Here is a 24,720-nt window from a genome sequence, read left to right on the forward strand (position 1 = left end):
AACTGCAGTGCACAGCTACACATGTCAGCAGTGCTGGCACACTTCTGAGAGTGGCCGGGTGGCATGCCAAAGTCTCTTTCTCATTAAACTCACCAGCTGTGGGACCCGCTGGCTGCTCTGACCTCGCTCTCCCTCCTCCCCAAGGTCCGCCATCGGTGGTGCGAGCTCATCATTAAGCACAAGCACACGAGCGCGTATGGACATGTGGAGCGCTTCCTGCAGGAGGACCAGGTGAGGATTCTTTAGGTGCTGGCCCCTGCCTGCCCCTGTTGGCATCCTTCACAGAAAGAGACCCAGGTTCTTGGCATCTCTCTGAGAACATCTACATCCTTTCCAAGAGGTCGGAGGGCTGGGGAGCATCTCAGGTGCTGTCGCTCTTTGGAGCTGATGTCCCCACCCTGTGCCCCTGTACAGTGGTGAGTTCTGTGCAGCAGACGCCCCTGTGGGCTCACTGCCCATGGCCCATTGAGTCACCTAGGGAGCTCTCCAGAGGCTCTCGGTCTCATCCTCCAAGCCCTGCCATAAGCTTGCGTGCAGGTTGGTGTGGAAAGCCCAGGCTGATGACTGCCAAACCCTGAACTCCATCCCCTTCCTGCAAGAACTTCCTCCCAGGCAGTGGTCACCTGACCTGGTGCCCACTGGCAGTGTGTGTGTTAGGGTTATTTGGGGATATGCTTGTTGACCACTGTGATATCCACTGGACGCAGTGGTGACGTCACTGCTAGGGAATCTTATGTGACCCCACAACACCCCGTTACCCTGCACGCCTCCCTGCCAGCTTGTGCCTCTGAAGGAGCAGCCTGCCAAGGCTGTGGGATGCCAGAATGGAGTTGTGCTCAGTGGGGGTGGAGGAAGAGGGTGGGACAAACAAAAGGACCTTTGACAGGGTCTGGGGCAGGGGGCAGCCAGTGAGCAAGGGCTAGTTATTCCCACACAGAAAAGCACATGACTTTGTAGCAGCAGAAATGTCACATTTGCACAGTGGAGCAGGAGGCATTTGGAGAGGCAGATGGGACCACAGAAGAACCAAGCTCGAGAGCACCTTCAGGTCTGTTTCGAAGACCGGAGATCACTGAGCACACTTAGAACCATGCTTTTTGCCTGCAAGGATCACCACATCTGAGCTTTGTCAGGAAACACTTTGGAATCCCTAACTGCTGAGTTTTCTTCTTGTGCTGCCTTTGAATCCCTTCTTTTAATTTGCTCCAACAGAACGTGACCCTCAGAGTAACTCAGCCTGGAACAACAAAGCAGGCAGAACCAAAGGAGTCCTTTAGTCTTGCAGAACATGATTGGCTGTCTTTAAAATGTAAGAAAAGTCTAGATGTGAGTCTTTGCAGCATTGTTCTCAAAACAGAGAAGCCAGTGTCTGTTGCAGTTAAGGCTGTGGCAGGAAAGTGGCCAGGGTAGGCAAAGGGACAGACATCCTGTGGTTCCTGCCATGAGATGTGATCTTTGTCATCCCAGGGGGTGACAGGCTGCTTAAGGGAGGGGTGTCAAGCAGCCCTAATGCACCCTTTCCCAGGAAGGAGCCCTGAATCCCTCCAGTAGTTACCTGGCTCTCCGTGCTGGTCACTGTAGGCACGCTGGCTCTGCCTTGACATTCCCGACACAGGTATCCCTCTGACCCCAGGGACGTGGCCGGAATCTGTTGACAGACTCGATAGCTCAGAACTCCATTGGATTTTCATAAGAACATAGAAGGAACAGGCATTGGGAGCTGCAGGTCCCAGAGGTCTTTTCTTGGTTCTTTTGTTTCCTGGAGCAACAGGTTTACGGGAAGCAAGCACAGACTGTGTCCGCATGCGTGTGTGTGAGACAGAACTCCCTTTCTTAACTCTGTCCTTCCTGCCTCTGTGCCCACAGGCAATGGGTGTGTACCTCTACGGGGAGCTGATGGTGGGCGAAGATGCCAGGCAGCAGCAGCTTGCCCGCAGGTGCTTCGAGCTGGTCAGGGGCCAGATGGACAGGTCCTCGGCGGAGGTGGTGGCTGAGATGCTGTTTTAAAGAGGTGATTCTCTCGCTTTCCTTTCTCTGCATGCAGTTCTCACAAGATGCCCTTTTAGGAGATGAGCCAGGAAGAGCCCACTGCAGTTTCAGTCCCTGCTCCCTGTGGGGCTGTGTGGGCACCTGGGTGAGCAGGCAGAATGGAGGCGGGGGCCAGGCGTTCGTGGCACGGCAGGGGCAGTAGTGCTCTGGCAGCATTTTTGGTCACCTGGGCTTTGTAACTTGTTAGGGGGAAATTTGTGGGGGACCTTGTGTAAGTGTGGAGATGCAACAGGAGCCCCAGCAGAAGTCCCACCTGCAGTCTTTAGGGTCAAGGCAGGTGTGGGAGTCTGTCCCTGGCTGTGTGTAAACTTGGGGTGCCTTGGGGCATGTCCCCCTGGCCCAGCCAGTATGCACGGTGTTGCCCACTAGCTGACAGCCTATGCCTGACGGCAGGTCTGTCTTCTCTCTTTGTTGGAGAACAGTTTTCTTCCTGGCCTAATGGAAGTCCTGGAGCACCATAGTGCTTCCTCTGCTATAGTACTGCAGATGGACCTGTTAGATTGATTTCTGAGCAGATGGTTTTTAAATGTAAGTTCTGTACTATTAAGTATGAAATTTAGCAGTGGTTCATAAAGTGTTGTTAAATTATACTGTGAGATTACTGCGTTTCTTTCCTCCAATAATCCTTATGTCTGTCTTAGTTATTTTTTCAAGGTTTCACATGATGTAATGTCCAGTGTTGTATTCTTTTTTAAAAACTTAGTGTTAGATTTCAAGCATTTTTCATGTTGTCGCATACTTTGTAACTTTAATGACTGTGTAGTATTCAGTGTTTGACTTTGTTGGAGTGTTTGCCTTTGTTGGATACGTAGTGTACCAGTGTACCTCTGAGGTTTCGCTGTTACAAAGCTCATTTCTGTCTACTATGTTTAAGGGTCTTATTTGTCCACAAGGACTTAATGAAGGACACCAAGCTTTTCTGCAATCCAACCGTGCTCTTCAGAGGAGCCTGGGACTGTGTTCTCAGGAAGAAGGGGCACTGGGGACCATGGGGCTACTCCAAACTGGGAGGGAGGCAGCTGCGCCAGGCGCATCCCACCCTTCTAGAAGTAGCAATTTAACCTTAGAAACAGCTCTGCTCACTGGTCACCCGTCACCTGTAGTGATCCGCATAAATCATGCTTCTCTTGTGATTTTTAATTTCATGGAAGGTTTGTGTTACCTGGTGTATGAAAACTGCTACAAGGGCCCCTGTTCCTTTGATCATTCCCTGGTGCCACACTGGAGCACCATGGAGGCTCATGTGAATCTTATGTTTGGTTTTTTTTGTTTGTTTGTTTTTGTTTTTTTTGTTTTTGCCCCTGAGCAGAAAAAAGAGTTGTCCCAGTTACCTCCCAGGAAAGCCTGTCATTTCCTCCCATTCCCCTGAAGTTTTGTTTCTGTCTGCCGTTTCAGCTGAAGGCAGGGTCACAGCCTCCCCCACCTTCTGGGGAACAGAGACAAAGACTGCTCCTGAGCCCCCTCCAGCAGGGAAACTTTCCCCACCTAAGCTGGCCCCAGGGAGGTCCCAGACCTAGTAGAATCCATGTGGTGAGAGGCATGTGTGTCCCTAAGGGTTCAAGGGCAGGGACATGGAACGTGGACAGCCCTCTTGGGTCATTCTCTCCCATGGCCAGTGGGCACCTTGCATGTCCTGTTGCAGAGCTGCTCTGTTGTTTCTAGGCTAATCTCTGAGTGCTTTGGATCCGAAAATGCTAGGATGCCAACTAAGTGATGCCCATGGGGCCAGCCTGGAGGCGGTGGGCGTGCAGGGCGTGGTGCTGCTCCTGAGTGCTCTGGCTGCTTGGGTTCCTGGCATGCTGATTTGTGACTTAAGATTAAAATCACATTGCCAGGGATTACCACGCAACCACGACCTTGGCTGCTCCTCTCGAAACCGAAACCACAGTTCCCCTCTCTCTGCAGTGTGGAGAACAGCTATATCTTGTAGCTCTTTGGAAACAGAAGCCAAGGACCACGGAAGATGCTCGCCAGCCCTTTAACTATGCCCTGCGATGACCTCTCTAGCAAGGTGCAGAGCTTAGCTGATTGGTGAACAGTGATTGGTTTCCGCTTTGTTCACAGTGGCTAAGTTCTGCACCTGGGGAGAAGGTGAGATGGGGACATTTAAGTTGGAGCTGCTGGGCAGAGGCCACTGCTGACGGGTGGTCCTGCGGAGCGGCTGGTGCCATGCGGGCACAGCTCTGGCAGAGGAGGCCGGCCCGCCCAGGACACACCGTGTCCTATGAGAAGTGTGCTCTGGGCACTGGCTCCCCTCAGCGCGTCTTCGGAACAAACCCACAAGCCAGACGTCTGTCTGGAAGGTTGAATATACTGGAAATTGCAAAAATTCTCCTTCAAAAACTGAAGCCAAGCACATCCAAGAAACTGAGTGAAGCCATATGACGGCTGATTGCTTGTGGGCAGGGTGGGTTCTGTGTCACTTCTCAGGCCCGGTGAACTCTCTCTTGTATTTGCAGCCCAGGTGTCACGTCCCCCAGTCGCTGGTGGGACCATGCTGAGCCACACCCCAGCTGAGGCACTGCTTCTCCGGCTGTCGTTGGACCCGCCCTCCGGTGCCTACTGAGCTGATATCAGTTCTCGTTGTACACACTGGCTCAGTTCAGCAGGAACAGGAGTCGAGCCCTTGAGCAAAGCCTCCCGTCTGCGTGGCCGCGGCTGAGGCCGGCCAACTGTCCTGGAGGAAGCAGCAGACCTGCGCCAGTGTCCATCTGTATGTGCTCGAGTGATGTGGGGATCCGTAGATTTGTAAAACTAACAGCATGAAAGGATTGTGCTCCCACTTTCCAAGGCAGAGTACAGGCGCGCTGTAGCTCCGTGTTTGTGTTGGTCCATGTGTGGTGGAGGCAGGGCTGTCTCTCCTTGTGTGGGGTTTTGGCTTCTGAAAGCAGCTGGAGCAGTGAGGGCTAAAAGGAGTCTCTCTCTCCCTGCCTTGTAAATGAAGCCTCTGCCACAGCCTGCTGGGATCCGTGGCTGTGCTGAACTGCAAACCCCTGGGGGTTCTGAGATGTGGCCCGGGTCTCATCCTTATCCTGTGATGAAAGTCCTCTCCAAAGTGGAGAGCAGAGGCCCACAAAGGTACTAGTTTACAAGAATTCCTCCACAGTGACCGGGTAATAAATTTTATTGCTGTTTCCTTTGCAGGAAAGATCACAGTGAGATTCTCTTTCATACGTCTCCTCCTAGCCCTGGTGGGCCAGGATCACATTGACCCTGGACATCAAAGGAAGGATTATGTGGCTGCTAAAGCCATCAGCAACAGCAGTGTTCACTTGTTGGGGGTCCTCTTCCCAGAGGCTGGGCTCAGCCAGGCTTGTATAAAAGACCAAGCTTCATAAACTGTCTCCCACACAGCCACTGCCGGCTGCCTCTGACTCCCACCCGCAGGATACAGTCTGCATTGGAGGTGATGGTGTATTAGGCCTCCTGCAGGCAGAGAGTGTGGATGCCACCTGAGGGGCCAGAAGCGCACCACACGCTCGCCCCGGTCCCTGTGATCCTAGAGAACCGTGCAGCTTCTAGGGCTGGCTGCGAACACTGTCCGATGCGTGCCTCTGGATGAATCCCAACTGTTTCTACAGCATTCTTTTAATTCATATGTCTAATACATGTATTTTTCCAAAATATTTGTGCCTTTTTATAAAAGTGCAGGATAAGAATCTGAAATGTATTCATAAAAGTGTAATGGATTTTGTTTTTTATGTCCCTGTTCGTTTCTGAATTTGATTTAAATTTCTATAATTTCTATTTAAAAATAAAGACTATGAGTAAGAGTTCTCTATATTCCAGTGCCTGTTTCCCACACGAGTCTCCTGGTATTTTCAAGTGGTGTCGATGTTAATTTATCAGCCTGCCTGCCCCGCCTTCTGGCATCTACAATGTGATGTTTTAGGTAACATGGAAGTCTGGGGATATCTCTTTCTTTTTCACGTGTTTGATATTTTAAAAAGCCAGAAAATAAACATCCTAGTGCTGTCCAGAGAGAAGGCTGCCTTACTGAGGCTGGAGGAGATCTTAGCGTGGGGTGCCGTCGCGTGACCAGGGTGAGCCAGGTTAGAAGCACTTTCCAGTCCTGCCTGGCACGGGCTGTGCGCGCTTGGCCTGTTGTAGGTGTAGCGAGCGGTGTTGAGGGCCTGACAAGGGGGCCTGCATCTTCAGAGCCCGTACCTGATTGTACCAGTGACTGTCACTTTCAAAATTCCTGGGACCTGCTCTTTACGTTTACATGTGCTTTGCGTATGAGTGTCTGTCTTTTGCAGGCCATATTTGTAGACTCAAAACTTGTTGGATTTGAATCTATAAAAGTACTGCTTTCTGTAAAGACTTGAATAAATGATTACTATAACTCCCTGGTTCTCCAGAACATGTTGGCCTTCCTTTGAAGCAAAGAGGGCTGCTGTCCTAGGTGGGCTTCTCAGAGGATGAGGAAGGAGTGGTGATCCACCGCCAGGGGTTTGCTTTTGGTCTTGTTTTCCTAACGAGTGAAAGCAGTGCTTTGTCTGCATCAGAACCCACTGAACTAAAGCCGAGCTCCTGAAAGGTGTGAGCTTGTGGAGACTGCTGCCCCTGCTTCTCGGGACTCACCAGGGCGGACACTTGCTGTGGCTGCTTGGATCTGGGCCAAGGCTGTGATTAGTCAGAACTGGACTCTGTGTCACAGCTTGGGCTAGAGACTCGCAGGTGGAGCTGGCCCCCAGCCCCAGACATGGGGACCCGGCTGTGCTCATTGCCTCTGTAGAGCAGGTAGCATGGCTGAGCCCCCAGACCAGGCAGTGGTCTGGTCAGCAGATGGGGCGGGTTTGCTGTCGTCCCCCCCCGCCCCTCCCACCCGCCCTGCCTGCCAGCATCTTCAAGAATGTGAGAGCAGTTCTGTTCTCAAGTGTCAAAGCACACCTGTGGGGGGCTCGGGTAAAGATCAACTCTCTACTTTTAAGTGGTTTGTCTGACTTCAAAAGGTATGGCATGCAACACAGAGATGAAGCAGGGTGTGTGGCTGGGCAGGGAGACTTCAGTCAGTGTGCTGTGGGTCACTTTGTCACAGTAACATCTTAAGAGTACCAGAGCCCGCTGTCTGATACTCCTAAGTTGGGTGAGGACGCTGTCCTAGGGAAAGAGCTGTTAGGGAAAAGGCAGTAGTTGTGCCAGGGACCTAACTCCTTGCTGTGAGTCAGGCCTGGGTAGATTGCCTTGTCCCCAAGTCACTAAGTCATAGGTGGGATTCAGACAAGGATATGTGTGACTGGTTTCCCACACTATAGTACTTTTTAGGGACAGTGGAGGCCTGGGCATCTGGGACTTCTGAGAACACGTTTCGAAGCCCTGCATGGGCGTGCACCATTCCCAACCCAGTTCTCTTAAAAAGTTGTGCTGGGAGAGGGTAAGACCTGCTTTGGAAACTTAAACTTGAGTCACTACTCAGTGTTATTATGGAAGGGACAGAACTATCTTCTTGGGATTTGGACACTCGTGTGTGTGAGCATGCATGAACATGCATGCAGGTGCATTATTGATGATTGAACCCACTGATGACATCCCCAGCTCATTTTTTTCAAAGAACAACAAAGTCTTAAAAATAAGGAATGTTTCATGAATTTGCTTGTCATCCTTGTGCAGGGGCCATGCTAATCTTCTCTGTATTGCTCCAATTTTAGCATATGTGCTGCCGAAGCAAGCACCCCAGCTCATTTTTAAGACAGAATCTTGCTGAGCTGCAAGGTTGTCCTTGAACTTGGCAGTGCTCCTGCCTCAGCCTCCCAAGCAGCTGGCATTTCAGCCCAAGGCACACTTACTTTCGTAGCAGCACCATTTCTGTGCCCTTTCTGGCCTCACTCTGCCACCTGCCCTTTCCACTTGTGCCTGACCAACATGCCCTCTTCCTGCCACACCAGGCTTCAGTGGAGCAGACAGAAAGATACTGCCCCATGTTGTAAGAAAGCCTTACAAATGAACAAAATTCCACCAAGATGAGGCTTTCAGAGAAGGGCCCAGGACAGCAGGATGCAGAAATGCCATGAGCGCCTGATTTGGTCAGAAGAAAGGAAATACCAGCTCCTTTGCCTGTCATGATGGTTCCGAAGCCACGTGAAGACTGATCCTGAGCTATCAGCCTGTAGAGGTGGGTCATTCTCAGTCCCCTGTGGCTCCCACCTGCCAAGGGGAAGGAGGCTGTTAGATGGCGCGTGAAGGGACAGTTGTTTATCATCCAGCCTCATGGGCCTAGGGGAGCGGGGTGGCTATACAGATGCTAGATGGGGGCTGCAGGAGCTGTGCGTCAACGTGAATGCCTCCCATGCCGGCCCAGCCGCCTCAGCCCACCAGCCTCAGGCCCAGAACCAGTATTTTTCTAACTCACTGGGTTTGCCAGGTTTTTTAGAAGAGAGAAGGAACTGTCTTGTCCTCTGAGTATATTCCTGGTAATTGCCAAGCGCTGGCCTCCCAGAGGACAAAGGGCAGCTCCTCTGTCCTTCTCTGCACGCAGGGGCCACAGGAAATGGAAGTCTACTCCTTCCCTGAAGAGCTGGCCCAGCAACACACGCTGTCTCCTCCGGAGGCCACCGCACCTTGAAGCCCGTGTCTGCTGCAGCTTTGGGCATGCAGGGAACCTGGCACCAATGTGTGGCTAGGCTTTTTGCAGGGAGGGAGGCCTCTGGGCCTCTGGTGCTGCCCCTCCATCTCCTCTCAGGCCAGGCATGCCCCACCCATGCAGCACCCATCACCCTGGCTGGCTGGGGGGTTTTGGTCAGCAGCCAGGGATAAGGCGAAAGTGCTGGGCACCAGGCAGGAAAGGCAGGGTGGGGTCTGGGAGAGAAACACAAGAGATGATGTCTCTGCTTCCATCTTAGGTGGACCTTATTAGAGAGTGAAGGAATTTTAAAGCATTTACTTTTTATTGACTTTTCCATTGAAAACACTGCACAAATTGTACCTCCCAGCAAGGTGTCCCCAGCTTTCCCTGCAGAGAGGTCACAGGACGACTCTGGCACTGTGTCCCCAAAGTTAAACCATGTTTTAAGGTGAAGAGGAAGCTCTGAGAGGTCAGTACAGATGTGTTCTGGGGCCCCCATATTTCTCTCTTAGCCTTGGTTTATGCCTGGACATTTTAAAGGCCAGGCCAGGTGAGTGGCCAATGGAGACACCTCTGTCCCTGCAGCCATGCCCTTTGCTACTATTGGCTTCCGTGACCACTGAGCGATTTGCAGTCGGGCCAGTTCCTCAGGAGCGCCTGTTTTAGCCCTGCAGCTCATCCTTCTACAGATGGAGCTGACAGCCTGAAACTGCTCCCGTGGGGAGGGTGGCTGCCACGCCAGAACATAGGCAGGAAATGGGGTGGGCAGGGCAGCTTCCACACAGCATCTGGGGTGCCCAGGCTCCCCCCCCAAGCAGGACCACGCTCAAGGAGGGATGATCTTGGAGTGTCTCTGCCTCAGTGAGCCCCTTGGAACTCTTGCTCCTTGGGCGTGGCAGGCTGGGACATCTTAGACCCTGTGCAGTCCCCCAGACATGCCAGTGACTCCATCCTGGAGCCTCCTCGGCTGAGGGTCAGGTCTGTGACCTGAGGGGTCTGGAGGCATCAGAGGGCTGACTGGACCTCCCAGGGCAGTTCTCAAAGGCCTGACTGAAAGCAGCATGAGCTCCTCACCCCCCAGGCCACTATCTCCAGTAGACAATGGCCTGGACCCTCCCTGGCTGGGTTGTGAAGTTTACAAGGTGGAAGGGAGGAGAGGCTGGTTGGGACTATTCAAGGGCAAAGTTTTATGGATCTTTTCCCACCCTCTGGTGCTGTCTGGGAGATGGATCGGCTAATAAGGCATTTCTGTTCCAGTTCAGTGACTCGACTGTGAAAAAAGGGAGGCCACCAGCAAAACGTGGGGCGGAAGGAGGCTACCATAAAACGACAGACATTCCCAGGCCCAGCAGCTGCCAGGAGTTCCTGCCGGGACTGCCTGTGAGCATCCAGGCACCCTGGTGGAGGCCCTTCTGGCCCCTCTTGGAGACTGGGTCCGGAGAGGTTTGAGACTCCCTGGTTCTCAAGTAGGCTCCAGAGGAGAGCTAATGGGGGTGCCAGGCAACAGCATGTTGTGTGAGACAAGGGGACTGACACAGAAACGCAGATATAGAGACCCTCTGACCGAAGTTCCCACCAGACCAGGTACTCACAGAAAATATGCCTGGTTACCATCGAGTGTCACCCAAGGACTTAAAGGGGATACGTGCTAGGGCAAGTGCTCTGAAGACACAGCCCTGCTACCACCCAGCTCCTCAGCCACTTGGCTGCATCCCCCACCAATGGAAGGAAGGCACTGCAGTGGAAGTCGGGGCGGCCCAGACACGCTTGCTTGGAGACTCCTGCCCAAGTCCTCACTGGCAGGCTGCCCACCTGGGAGGTGACAGTCAGGGACACAGTGGGGCTTTACAGCTACCTTTCCAGACAGCTGCTCTGGCTTTTTCTGGTCCACAGGCAGCCTGAGGCTTCCATCTTGTTAAGCCCTTGTTGTGCTCCTGCGCCTCTGCTTGCCCTTCTGCCAGGCCTTGCGGAGCTGGGCTGTTCCCCACAGCCAGCCCACGAGATGTCCTTGCCTGCAGGGTGCTGGCCAGGCTCCAGAAGGACTTCTGTGCCCTGTGGCCTCCCTTGTTGCCAAGGTTGGGCAGAGCATGCCTGAGTCCAGAAGTCCATCAAGGATGATCTCAGAAGGCTTCAGAAGGCAAGGTCAGCAGCATCCTTCCGGGAGACACCACACTCCTGACCGATGAGCGGAGCATGCTCCGTAGGCAGAGTGTGAGTGGTGTTTGAGGAAATGTGAGTCACGGGAGTAGCCAAGCAGTAAAGTAGGAGTGTGCTTTGCCAGTAAGGTGGAAAGCGCGTGCTTACATGTTGAGATGTAAAGAAAAGTCAGCTAAGGGGGAATGACTTGTAGGTTTTAAAAAATCTATTAATTAATTTGGTACAGGGCCTCACTATGCAGCTCAGACTCGTAGTGATCCTCCTGTCTCAGCCTCCCCAGCACTGGGATTACAGGCATGTGCCACCACACCCGCTTTAAGTTTTTATGATTTTTATCTGTTTTAACTAATCTGTTGAAGAGCGAAGTGCAGATGCCTCTGGGCACCCAGAGGCAGAGGCTGCCTTGTAGGTGTTTACTAGGAAGTGCAGAGTTTGGAAGAGGACATTGGTCTTTGGTCTTTCGGAGTAGGGAGGACCCCTCATGTGTCTCCCGCCCAAGTTGCTCCAAAAGCCCAGGCCTGCATTACCCAGGTCGGCGCACGTGGATCCAGCCATAAGGAGCAGGTGACCTTTCTCTATAAACTTCCATGTCTGATGCTGGAACGTGAAGTCCTGGAAGAAGCCATCAAAGCAGCAACCACAGGCCTACTGAAGTGCAGGAATGCAGGCACAGCTGTCTCCTTTCAAAGCTGCAGATGGTGCCTCTGTCCTCGCAGCATTGTTTAACAGCAACCCCCTCTTGGAACAAACAAGAATCTTCCTTTGTGTATTGATGATTACTACATTCTTTGCATAAAAATGCAAACAAATAGAAACAATATGTAAACAAAAAGTTGCCTCTCCCCCTCACCAAGTCCCTCCCGCCCCTCCCTGTAATGAGACCCCTTCCATGGTTTCTACTCCAGTAGACAGAAGCAGCCCTCCCCCACACCCTGCATCCTCCCTCCACATCTGAAAGGACCCCACAGATCTGAGGAAGCTTTCGCGTCTGTATCCCTCAATCATCTCTGGGTTACTCTCAGTGCCTCAGAGTGTAAATGCTGTGCAAATGGGTGCTATACCATTTAGGGAATACTGACGGGAAAAGGACATGTTCAGGGCAGATGCAAATTTTCTCCCAAAGATTTTCCACCTGTGGGTGGTGGAATCCTTGGGTACAGAGCTGGGGGGTCACAGGGACAATGGTATATACACAGGTTCACACTGAGTTTTCCAGGCAGCAGAATCTCAAGATGAACAAAACATGTGTGGGATTCTGCTCCACCTGAGGACGGCTTTCCATTGGCTCTCTTCGCTCAGGTGCCAGATGGCATCAGCGTGACCAAGTACAGGTGACTTGACCTCTCCTTGTAAATTGTATTAATGAGTGGGGTGCGGTGGTAGCAAATCTGTGGCATGCATGCTGTTTTTAAGACAAAGTCTTAATGTATGAGGGGTTTTTTTTGCCTAAACTAAAACCTCCGTATTCAGGTTTACTGACAGTGGTGGTACTTTGTGATGTATAAGTGGGTTTTGAGTTGCTGTTTGGGCGCTCATTTCTAGAAGGTTTGCCATCACTGCGTTAGTGTATGTGAGGTCCTTTTTAAATATTTTTAAGCATCTGCAGTACATGATTACATTCCTGTGGGAGTTGGTGCATGCACATACTAATTCTTTTTTCATCTCTTCCTCCTCTCCCCTCCGTCAGAGCCCGGCTGGAAGCATAAATGTGTGTATTTCCTCTAGTGCTCTTATTTGTCTAACCAGTCTCCTACCAGTGAAGCTCAGCCTGAGCTCCAGTCGGTCACTGAAACACTGCTACAGTAACTAACCCTGGGTGCACCGTGCGCGAATACGTGAGGAAAATGCCAAGATTTGCCCCTTACAGTGGGGCCCCTCAATCTGAAGTGGGGGAGATTCCGAAGTGTAGAGGTGTTTTTTAGAGTGTGAAAACATGTAATTTTTAGAAATTTTATTCAGTGTTCTATGTTATATATAACACAATCATTTCAAGTGTAGAAGTCAGCAGCATTAAATCTAATCACATTATTGTATAACTAACAGCATCAGCTATCTGCAGAACTTTTTTAGCTTCCCAAACTGAAGCCCTGAGTCCCTCAGGCACCAACTCCCTCCCCTCCCTGCCCTTCCCCTCTGGGAGCAGCTAGCTCCTAGCAGCAGGAGGAACATCTAGCAGCAGGCCTACCCACCGGGGCTGTGTCAGAACGCCCTCCCTGTTCAGAGCTGAATGGTACCTCGCGCTATGTGTGGCTGCTTCGTTTACCCCGTTGGCTGCTGGGAGGCCAGGATGTCTTACTGGTCGGCTACTGTGAATACTACGGCCATCAATGTGGATGTCATGGGGCTCTTGGGAGTTCCACTTTCAGTACTGTTGGAGCCCATAAGAATTCTGTTACTGCTTTTAGGATACATTTTAAATTTTAGTATTTGACAACTTGCCCTCCAAAAAGGAGACAGTTGGACTGGTGAGATGGCTCACTGGTCTAAAGCACCTACTTAGAACAAGCTTAGCAAAGCACAAGGACCACGGTTCAATCCCCCAGCACCACATGCCAGCCAGCCCCGCCCCCTGGTGGGCTGAGCTGGCCACACACACACACATAAATAAATTTAAAAAAAAATTAAAAAAAAACAAAAAGGAGACAGTGGTCCCCCTCCCTGTGTCTTTTTAGCACTTCACAGCAGTGTGGTAGTATCAGTCTTCCCTTTTCTAACATGATAGGAAAAAACAACTTGCGTTACTCATAAGGTGTGTTAAATCCTTTTTGAGGCAGGGTCTCTTGCTGAGTTGCCCAGGTGGAATTCAAATTTCGGGTTCTCCTGCCTCAGCCTCCCAAGTGCTGGGATCGCCCGTGTATGCCTTCATGCCTGGTAAACATAACTTAGGGTCTGTGGAAAGCTGTACTTCTCCTATTACTTGTGTGTAGGCTTTGTGCCCCTTTCCTGTAAGTCACATGTTGGTGGCCTCTTTGTTAACCGATTTGGAGATGAAGCACAGAAGGTAGAAAATTAGCTCTTTGTTCTGTGTTTTATAGGGTTTTCCCCAGTTTGCCTTATGTTTGTTGTTTCTGTGTGGCCAGCCTCATCAGTCTCTGCTGTGCTTTCTTAGCTTTGTGCCTTGTACAGAAAGGGCTCCTGCAGCCTTCCTGTCCAGAGCGGGATCTGTTGAGGCTATGTGGAGCCCACATGCGATGCAGCCGAGGCCTTGGGTAGCTCGGCTTGTTGACCCTGTGGTACAGGCAGGGTGTGGGTATGCAGGGATCAGGGCCAGGGCCAAAACAGGGTTCATCCAAACCTGTTTGCAAATGAAATGACAGGGAAATTCTAATTGAATGAGCTTTGATTTTCTCAGCATGCTGTCTTCCCAGAGCAGGAGCAGCACAGTGAGAACCTTCTCAGGAGAAAACTGAGAGACCCAGAGATGGCCCTGTGACACTGACCTTGGGCAAGAAAGGAGGCTTGAGCACTTTATTCTGTAGTTTATTTTGGCCTAAGAAGTAGAGCTCCAATGGTATTGCCCACCTTCTTTCCTCTGCTGACTGCAAGGCATTTATACCAAACTCCTGTCCATATATATGTCACTCAACAGATATTTACTGGGCAGATGATAAGTAGCGGGGGTGAAAAATGGTCAGACTAGGGGGCTTCCTAGTGGATTGGAAAAGGGGATGAGTTGGCCTGCATCACTGGGAAGATGGGGCTGCTGTCAGTGACATGCGGAGTCTGTTTGGGATGTGTCAAGTTCAAAATGGCTGTCAGGACTCTAGCTGGGGATGCCTGACCAGCCACGGTGGATGTTCAGGTCAGTACCCCTGGGGGAGGGGTGTCCCTACTGCATGGAGGTGACACGGAGAGTCACGATAGCATGGAATCCAGGAAAAGTGAGGAGAAAGGAGGAGACAGAGTTCCAAGTGTGGCACTGCAAAGTGGAAGTGGCAGGGAGGGGCAGCAGCTGCTGCAGGCGAGGAAGCTTAGTACAAGCCAGGGGACCAGCGCCCTGCTGGCAGCCTGCAGCAGGGAGTTGCCGGGTCCCAAGTCCCAGTGTGCTGCACCGGGGAAGCCTGGCTTGATGTTGCCGACATCTCTGCCAGCCTCTGCCTGTTCCTGCTCTGTTGCTAAGTGTCAAGCTTTATTCATGGGACTCCAGCTTCTGAAATGGTCTAGGTAGTCTTGCTTTTTGGTTTTTTTTTTGTGTATGGAGACTGAACCATAGGCCTTCACACTAGTGCCGCATTGCCCACCGTTCCCCTTTAAATTTTGAGACATGGTTGCTAAGTTGCCTGGGATGGGCTCAAACTTGTGACCCTCCTCATTGGTAGCTGCTGACCAACCAGCCTAGGGCAGGGCCACTTCCAAGGACCAAGTGCTCTGACACGCTCTCTTCATCATTCCAGTTGACTTTCCACATTTTCTTGCCAAATCCTAGGTGATACCCATTGCTGATACCCCCGAGTTCATCATGTTGTGAATTAGGAAGGGGACACTGAGGTTGTCAACGTGGATCTGAGACCTTCCACTTTTCTAGGCCTCAGTATAATGTTTTCAAGAGCTAAGGAAGGTGTGTGACCGAGGAGGTACAGGCAGCCATGAGGTCCCACTCCACTGGGTCCCTGAACAGGGCGCCACTCAGGCACCATAGTTCCATAGGGCCTGCTAACCCATTTTTGCCAGTTTAGAAAATGGAAAGAACCCACATGTCCAAACTCCCCCTCAAATCTAAGGCAGTTAAGAAGGTAGAGCTTACTAATTTTCAGCATACTCCAGATGAGGCTCATCCGAAAGGCTCTGCCTCTGGTTCTCCAAGGAGGGCACTGCTCTGCACCTTCCTTCTTGTTCCCAGCTGAGGCTTCCTGGGGACCTGGGGACCTGGGGCCCAGCTAGAGGCCTGCTTACAGGGACACCTGCTGGAGGGCACAGTCCCCTTGAGCATCTGCCTTTGTGTTTCCCACCTCCGAACCCTTTGTCAACCTTTGTGTATCTTTGTCAAAATGGGACAAGGCAAAGGGAAAAATTAGTCACCACATCAGTGTCTGTCTTCATGGACAGGTGAAGGGACTCATTCTCTTGGTGGAGCTCAGGGAGAAATGGCGACAGAAATGTCAGCACTCCCAACAGACAGGGAGGGTCCACTGGAGATGGGATTCCCAGGGGAGTTGTTGCCTATAGCCCAAACATCCAAAGCTGGGAAGACCCAAACTTTGTCATGACTGGGAGGCATTCAGACCCAGAGAAGTGTAGAACAGGAAGAAACCTTTCACACGTAGCCTGCACAGAGTCAGAAGTCTGCCTTGCTTTCGTTGTTTGCTGCAAAAGCAGGGGTGCCCAGAGTTCTGGTGAGAGCGACACTCCAGTGCTCATATTTCGCTGTGGATCCCACCTTCACAGGGAAGAATCATTCCTGGTGGCTCTGCCTTTTAGGGATTACTTGCTGCCACCAAGGTAAGCCCTTTTTCTGATGTCCACAGGGCTTGATCAGTTGCTATGGCAGAAACAGGCTGAGTTGCCAATGAAGTAGATAAGTTGCTGAGCTCAAGGGAGCTGCAAGCACGGCTGCAGCCAAGCACAGGGCCATGGGGAAGGTGGCCATGGCAGTAGGACAGAGTCTCAGAGAAAAGGTTCAGGTCAGCAGTGCCTGGCACTTCCAGATTTTTGGCAGATCCATGAACAGTGCCGTACACTAACACAGGTGACTCCCCTAAAGTTTAACCACCTGTCCCTCAAAACATTACTTATTCCTCAAAGAGGAACCAAGGTTCAGAGACTCCTAATACAGAAATCCTAATGGACATAAAAGGTCTTGACTCATTCAACAAACAATATACTGGCTATAGGGTATGATCAATACAAGATATGAGTGAATCTAAAGGAAAAAGATCTTTAGCTGATGTGAATGAATATTCACCTGGAGTTTTCCAGTTGTTTCTTAGGCAATTCCAATTCCCCTCCCATTCCAGGACACAATTGGCACACACACCAACCCTTCCTGCTGGTTCTGCCACAGTCCTGGGCTGCTCCTGGTATGTCACTTGGCAGCCATTTCCAACCGGAGCCCCTTGATGGTAGTGAATATCAGCACACAAGGCAGAGACCAGAGCAGGACTGGTGTTTTTTTCACAGCGTGGTACTATCCTCAGCAGGGCTGCCCTGCACTGTACCCCAAAGGCCTGTCAACCCCACTTGTCCTGGCTGGCTGGGTTGGCAGGTTGGGTATAAAAGAAAAGCTGAGGGATCCTGACTCCTGCATGAGGAATTTCTTAGGGAAGCAAGGCAGTGTTGTTGTCTTAGAGCTCAGGGGTTGAAAGGAAACGTCAATTAACGTTATGGAAAAGGGCTAAGCTGATCAGGGGCTCAAGATCAATTTCTTTGTCCAAACACTGTCAGGTGATAGTTAACATTCTTGCTTGATATGTGTCTGAAAGGAGACAGAAGCTGTTCTCCTTGAGTCACTCTGACTGACATCCAATGCTGGCCAGGCAGAGAATGCTCAAGGCACAGCAGCCCCTAGTAAGTAGGCTTACGTTGGGGCTAAGCTGTGTGGCTTCTCCTTTTGTGAAAGACACACCACCAATCATCCCAACCTGTATGCTGCCTGAGCCTGAGATGTGTACAGCTCCAAGGACTTAGTCCGCCAACCTGGAGCCACAGGCAGGAGGGGGCCCACCTATCATCTATGGAATTGGCAAGGCTGACACTCGTAAGTCCCTCAAGCACCCATACGGTCCACACTTCTTGCTAGACCTGAGCTCGCAGCTCTTGAAGGAGCTCTCTGGCCAGTTTTGCTGGCCTAGGGGCTTCAGTGCAAAGATTGTCCCATCTGTATAGGGTCTGGTCGAGAAAGCCGATGATCTCCTGAGTTATTGCATCAGTGCGGGCCATCTGCAGTGAGGGAAACGAAGGGAAATTAGAACATGTTCCAGGAGATTCCTCTGTGTCCGTTGGACACCCATAATCATCCTGTCCGGGAAAGCCATAGCATTTCCATTTCCACTGGCTCCAAAGGGAAGTTCCCAGGGCCAATGTGCTGTCTGTGAGCTGATTAGCACAACAAATGCATTCGCAGAGGCCGGCTGCACTGTGAGCCATGCACAATGTGGTGACTGCCATCCCCACATCAAGGCTGTGCAGCCAAACTCTTGGCTCACAGGGTCAAACTGGTGCTGCAGAGGCAGAAGTGTTTCTGAACTGTCACCCACAACTTTTGAGATTATTTGTCCTAGGGAGCAAAGGCGGAAAACATGCTGTGGCCTGATTTTCTGCAAAAGGCTCACAGTACAAAAGGTGACACTACCCTGAGAATTGCGAAGTACCACCTGTTTGCACACACAGCTTGACCATGGCATTCCTGGGCAGCAAGCTGGCCCACTCGCTTTTCAAAAGATATCTAAGATTTGAACACTTGATTCTTTCAGAGAAGCAGGAAATAGGCATTGTTAGTTGTGTGAAATATTTAAGGGCTTATTTGTTGGTGCCCATATTTTTCTAATGTCAGTTGAGAAAAAAAGAGGGGAGAGAATCTCCCAAGTTAGCCTATGCATGGAATTTACTGGTTTTGGGGGAATGGGCGCAAACAGCATTAAGAAGTCCCAGGTTTATGGAAGAGTAATCTACGTATTTGTGTTTGTTCATATTTGTGTGTCTGTTCATATAGAACCAGTATTCAGCCAGAGCACCCCAGGTTAGTTTCTTCCTGTTCTCTGCTTCCTCTGGGGTGACTACCACTTCTGTGGAGCACTCTGAGGCAGGGAAGGTGGCCAGAAGGCTCTAAAGGGACAGTGACTCTGCTGGAACCAGGGCAGCTCAGTTGAGGGTAGATGCCAGGCATGGGCTCGGAGGTGACTGCACACTCTCTGAGCTCACAGAAAGCTGTGTTGGTGTCCTGAGATGTGACACCTGGTGCTAGGTGGTCAGACCAGGACTCAGCAGGGAGGAACCAGCCAGAACCGTGCAGTGAGGAGAAGCCCAAGGGTGGAGGAGCCACCTGCCCAGGGCATGTTGGCAACTGTAGCTAGGTCTCCTTCCTAGGAAGGCATGTGTGTTAGTAAAGGCATGCCACACATCTAAACAGATGTAACCTAGGGCATCTGGCTGCAGGGGCCCAATAAGGGGTATCCTGCTGCTGTGGAGAGAAAAGTCTCACTTCCTTTGGTGGGGTTCCCCTCTGAGCTCTGCAGCTGAACAGCCTTGTGAGAGCCTTGGAGAAGCTGCAGGGTCCTTGCACTCCTGAGCCCCATGCTCAGTCAGCAGCCAGGTCAGCAGGTCAGCACTGCTGTGTGTGGGGAAGCAAACTAAGCCTAGCTTCTCTGTGGGTGACCACTGTCCTGGTCACCTTGCATGCTGATGCTTTTCCCAACTAGCTGAAACTGACTGGAATAACTGAGGCAGGGCACCAGTGTCTAAAAGGAGCCCTCTCTCACCCTAGACAGGGGCTGCAGCTACTCACAGGGTGACAGGACAAGGTTGGAAGTGGGGCAGGAGGGCACAGGGAGTCATGCCAGCAGGAGGGTCGAGGTTCCATCCACATCCCTTGTCCATATTGACATTTATCACTGAAATGTCTAGCTTCCTTTCACTTTGATGAATGTCATGACCATTCCTCAGACTTTCCTTGTTTTGATGACCTTGATCGATGGTTTTGAGGCATATTGGCAGGACTTTTGTTGATTGTCTCTCAACTGGAGCTCATCTATTATTTTTCCAATGAGACCTAGGCTATATAGGTTTTCAGGAAAAGACCACAATGATAAAGTGCCTTTTTTTTTTTTTTTTAAATGTATTTAGTATAGGGTCTACAGTCTCACTACACAGATCAGACTTGTAGTGATCCTTCTGTTTCTAGCCTCCCAAGTGCTGGGATTACAAGTGCACGTCACCACATCCAGTCTCCCCATCTCAGCAAGTTCTGGGGGTGGAGACGGTACGGCAAGCTAGGGATTGAACCCTGGTCCAGGTGTCTGCCTAAGCAGGAGTCTTTTTTTTTTTTTTTAAAATCATATTGTATCCTGGTTCACCCTTGAAAACAACTCAGCCCTAAGGAATGTTAACTTCCACAGTCTAAAGCAGCTATTATGACTTCATCAGAAGAGTAGCAGGTACTGATACTATGTTACATGGACACTTTTACCTCTTAAGTACAGAGATTTTTCTTATTTACAACTTTCTATTCTGCATTGCTTTGTGTTGCAATTTGTGCCCCCCACCCAGGTATATAAATGTATATGTGTATGTATACACACACACACACACACACACACACACACACACACACACACACAAAAATATATACATATCATGAAAAGGTTACCATAATTAAGGTTATTAACACATTCAGCAATACCTCAAACAGAAGTTTGTGGGGGAAGGTATGGCTATGTGTGGTAAGAATGCCTAAGATCTTTTCTTGGCAAATTTCAAGTATCAGTAATTAATAACTGTCATCATGCTGTATGTAGGCCTCCAGAATATACTCCTAACTGCAGGGCCACACCCTTCTGCCCAGATCTCTTTGCTTCCCTTCTCCTGACTCCTTGCGCAGAGTCTCCTTTCTGTTTTGTTTGACTGTTCTAGGTTCCACATACAGGTGCGCTCATGCAGAATGTGTCTGTTGTGTCTGGTTATGTCACTTAGCATCATGTTCCCCAGGCTCGTCTGTATTACCGCAGGTGTCCACCCGATGAGTCCACTTCCGGAGTGCCCGTGTGGGGTCCAGGGCCTGGCAATCCAGTCCCCTTCTGCTCTCTACCAGCCCACAGCCTGCTCCACACCACTATCTTATCAGGGCAGCACCAGTCTTGGACACTGGTTTTCTCCAGTTCTTGGCAGGTCCTGGGACTTTCCTTGCACTCACATTCAGACAAGATGGGGCCTCAGTGAATATTCCTTTCTTGATGTACTTGTTGACCACATGGGTCATTTGCATTTGTAAAAACTCATCAACTGTACATTTTCTGTATTTATGTCAATAAAAATTAAAAACAAAACCAAATATAAAACTCCCAGAGCCAGCAATGTTCATACCTTTTTAAAATATGTAATATGCACACAATTTGCAATCTAACCATTTTTACAGTCCAGTACTGTGGTGTTCACATTGTTGCATAACCATCACTATCATCCATCTCTAGAACTTTTTTATATTCCTAAACAGAAGTTCTATACCCTTAAGGCCACTAACTCCTTATCCACCAAGCCCAGCAAGTACTTTTGCTTACTATGAATCTGACTGCTCTGTTCCTCTTGAGTGGATTCATAGTGTGTGTGTGTCCCGTGACTGGCTCACTTAGCGCTGGCTTCTGGGTGCATGGATCTCACAGCACGTACCAGCTTCTTTCCTCTCTACGTACACAGCTCACTTTGTTTACCCTCGCATCTGTTGCTGGACAGCTGGGTTGGCTGTACCTTTCTGCTACTCAGTATAATGCCGCTAAGAATACTGGTGTACAAATATCTGTTCAAACCCCTGCTTCCAGTTCTTCCAGGTATATGTGTGGGAGTGGAGTTGCTGTGTCCTGTGGTAGTTCCATGTTTAACTTTGAGGAACCACCAAACTCCTCCACAGTGGTGGCACCATGCTAATACTCCCACCTGGAAAGGGAGGAGCATTCCAATTTTGGTACAACTTCAAGATTTATTTTCCTTTTCCTTTTGCTGATAATAGCTGTACTGATGGGTGTTAAGGGAGTCTCAGTAAGGACTTGATCTGCGTTTCCCTAATGACCAGTACTGACAGTCAGTTTCCTTTTGTTGCGTTGGTGTCATGCATGCTGTCACTGGATTAGAGCACTCTTTCCCCTTGCGGTCACGTGTGTTTCAGGAAATGTTCCTTTGTGATTAACTGATTTTTCCTTGAACTAAACACAGAGGTCTGTTCTTGCCATGATGAGCACTGTGGCTGCTTGTGGAGTATGCTTTCACTAGAGCCTGCATCTGTCCCATGAGAAGGAGTAGATTGTGCTCTGTGACGAGGGACAGAGTCTGGCATGGGTCCTGGCAGTAAGCCAGGTGGCCTGCAAGGTAATGCTCCTGGCTCTGTGCCTTCCCCTTATCCTCCTCCCTGGGTCCGTCTCAGCTGTCACCATCCCTGGCCCTTTACCCACGTGGGGGCAGCACTCCAGGCACATGCTCTCCAAAGCCAGGATCCTTACAGCTACCCACCCTGTCACCTGGGTGTAAGTGTCAACTGTGATCAGATGATAGGAGGACACTTACCAGGGTGATGGCTTCCCGGGCAACTGTGTGGCCTCCTGGAGCCCAGAGCAGGAAGTTCAGGAGCAGGTGCCTGATGAGCTGTCCACACACAGGCTCTCCAGTGGCTGCCTGCAGCTCCGCAGCAGAGAGGGAGGCACTTCTGGACAGTGTCAGAAGATGGAGGCGGCTTAGCACTGCCTCTGCCTCCACCTGGGCAGAGGTGGAATCGAAGATGAGAGATTAGGAAGATCAAGGATACAGAGGCCTCTAGGGCAGTGACGACAAACCTTTTAGCACTTCTGATGGTATACATTGAGGTGTGCCATAGGCTTGCCACCACTGCTGTAGGGTTTGCTTAGGCTTAGAAGTGGGCTCCAGAAAGAGGAGCAGCTAGGGCTCCACAGAGGGTGGCCGAGGCCCAGTTCACACTCTGCTCTGCGTAAACCTGAGTGGGCAAGATGGAAATTTCTTGACTTTCTTTTTGTCTTGCTCACCAAGCAGCCAGGGCACCATGCCAGGAATTGACCTTTTTCATAATGAATGGAAACAGAAAAGTCCTCCACAGAATGTAGTCAGATTTTTTCCTACATTATGGGAAAAAGAACAAAAGGTTCCTTGAATACTTGCCTCACACTAGACCACAAATCAATTAGAGCACGGTGGCCTCAGCTGTGCTGGTTTGGGGAGGGCCATATGGGCCTGCCTCTGCCTTGCCTTGCTGTCTTGGGATGGACACACACACACACACACACACACACACACACACGGCCTGTTTTGTTTTGATTCAGACACTGGGACAATCTGTTCATACATGTTTAAAGCTCAAGCAGAGGTCACAAGTCTGTGGAATTCATATAATAATGGTAATTGTTCCAAGACTGTGGGTTGTTTTTACATAAAAAATATTTATTTCATGCTGAGACTGCTTGCTGTAAGAACGGTGCATCAAGTTGTGACTTGGAGAACAAAGCAAAAACTGAAAGCCATAGATCCAGAATGCCACATGGATTTCGTAACAGCTATATTCTATCACTTCTGAAAGAATACTTAGTCCTGTTCTAAGAGTTCCCATGACCAGAGCTGCTTTTCCCCTGGAAGTGAAGGCCCTGCTCCATGCTGTCAGTCACAGTGGCAGCACACTAGGGTGTTGTGTGAGCCCTGTGGACCACAAGCGAGGCTGTGAGAAACACCACCATGGGCACTCCCACGAACATAGAGCATTCCTGTTCTGGGCCTGCTGCCTTCAGCTGATGGCATCTGTGATCCATATAATCAGGTCTGCAGAGTTGCTTTATGTCTACTTCCTTCTTCACTGGCTTTTGGTTTTTCACGCTTGTCCATAGGGCCTAAGAATGATCTTCACTCTTTTGTCCTGGACTGATATTCTTGCTAATACCTTCCATGTCCAGAAGCTTCTACATGTTTTCTTTTATAAAGTACTACTTTTATTGTACATTATAAAATTTAAATATGCTCACAATGGGAAAAATTATATAGAGCAAAAATTTAAATGGTCTATAACTTTGTTATCAGAAGAGTTGCTAACACATTAATAATGTTTTTTTTCCTATGTGTTGTGAATATACCACTCACTAGGCTTGTTTTGTACCTTATTTTTCTACAGTAACATTCTCCAATGACATTCAGTAGTAGTTTGTTTTTTTTTTCTTTTTCTCCTGGTAGAAAGCTATTCTAAGATTAGGAAATACACACCCCCTTTACTATTAAAAATTTAAACTGTTTCCAATATTGCCAACAATAAACAATGCTGTAATGACTATTCCCATTCAAAAATCTTTGTATAGATTTCTATTTCTTTAGAAGGAGTCCTAGAAGTGGAATGCCAGGGTTCAAGGTTTGAATGTTTGCCTATGTCTTAATGGTATCTAAACAGACATTTTCAGGTCTTCCTCATGTTCCAATACATTTAGCAAAGGAAATGAGCATTGCAGCAGAGGAGGTGGCCCTCAGTCCTGGGTGGCCCAGCAAGGGCGCCCTCTGTACTGGATCTTGCCCTGTCCTCCCTGTTCCTATACCAACTGCACCTCAGTTGGAGCAGAGTGACTGGCCATTGATGGGCATTCCCACAGGAGTGGCTTCATGAAGCCTTTTAGGTAACACCAAGGCCCAGGTATGCCCAAGGTCCATCCAGTCACAAAGTGATCACACTTTTTTTTTTTTTTTTTTTGAACCGGGGATTGAACTCAGGCCCTTGTGTTTGCCAGAGAAGCGCTTATTCTACTGAGCCATCTCCTGGCCCCTGATCACACTTTCTAACGCAGGTCACAGAGTGTGATGAGGTCACCTGACCAGCAATATTTATTACGCGTATTTATGACTAGCTACCTTGGTGTGCTTCCTCATGGGATGTCACACACACCAATGCCTGAGGTCAGGCACCAAGGAAGAAGCAGCTTTACATACAGACACAGCCCTGGCTTTAATCATGGACAGATAGCTGCCTCTGATGGGACAGCCAAGAACTATTGGAAACAAATTAATCCACTTTTATTCAAGATTCCTAAGCATCTTTGCATTTCCTGAGTAAGAACTATGCATAAGTTTATTTAAAGAAATACGAAGCATTAATGCAATCCCTATCAGACTACCACCAACATATCTCACAGACCTAGAGAAATCATTCCTAAAATTTATCTGGAACCGGAAAAGACCTAGAATAGCAAAGACAATCCTGGGCAATAAAGACAAGGCAAGAGGCATTACAATTCCTGACTTGAAATTATACTACAAGGCTACTGTGATAA

At 49.9% G+C, this 24,720-nt stretch overlaps 2 protein-coding genes and 1 non-coding gene across 3 annotated transcripts in view; 1 reads left to right on the top strand and 2 right to left on the bottom strand.

Annotated features, from left to right (window-relative positions):
- The window catches only part of CUNH9orf3 (chromosome unknown C9orf3 homolog), a 404,210-nt gene extending 398,388 nt beyond the window's left edge, over positions 1-5,822 (top strand). Inside the window, exons 15-17 of the mRNA XM_004643795.2 lie at positions 145-231; positions 1,867-2,011; positions 5,194-5,822. Coding sequence (XP_004643852.1) covers positions 145-231; positions 1,867-2,007 — 228 coding nt within the window. The 3' untranslated portion in view covers positions 2,008-2,011; positions 5,194-5,822. The remainder of the gene's footprint in view (positions 1-144; positions 232-1,866; positions 2,012-5,193) is intronic.
- Positions 5,823-7,617: 1,795 nt separating this feature from the next.
- On the bottom strand, positions 7,618-7,724 carry LOC111813371. Its single transcript, XR_002818653.1, has one exon. It is a non-coding gene; the product is annotated as a U6 spliceosomal RNA (small nuclear RNA).
- Positions 7,725-14,235: 6,511 nt separating this feature from the next.
- The window catches only part of Fancc (Fanconi anemia complementation group C), a 292,800-nt gene continuing 282,315 nt past the window's right edge, over positions 14,236-24,720 (bottom strand). Inside the window, exons 14-15 of the mRNA XM_004643797.2 lie at positions 21,977-22,165; positions 14,236-17,647 (exon numbers count right to left, since the gene is read on the bottom strand). Coding sequence (XP_004643854.1) covers positions 17,504-17,647; positions 21,977-22,165 — 333 coding nt within the window. The 3' untranslated portion in view covers positions 14,236-17,503. The remainder of the gene's footprint in view (positions 17,648-21,976; positions 22,166-24,720) is intronic.

This window comes from Octodon degus, unplaced genomic scaffold (assembly GCF_000260255.1).
Source record: "Octodon degus isolate 3935 unplaced genomic scaffold, OctDeg1.0 scaffold00184, whole genome shotgun sequence".
NCBI lineage: Eukaryota > Metazoa > Chordata > Mammalia > Rodentia > Octodontidae > Octodon > Octodon degus.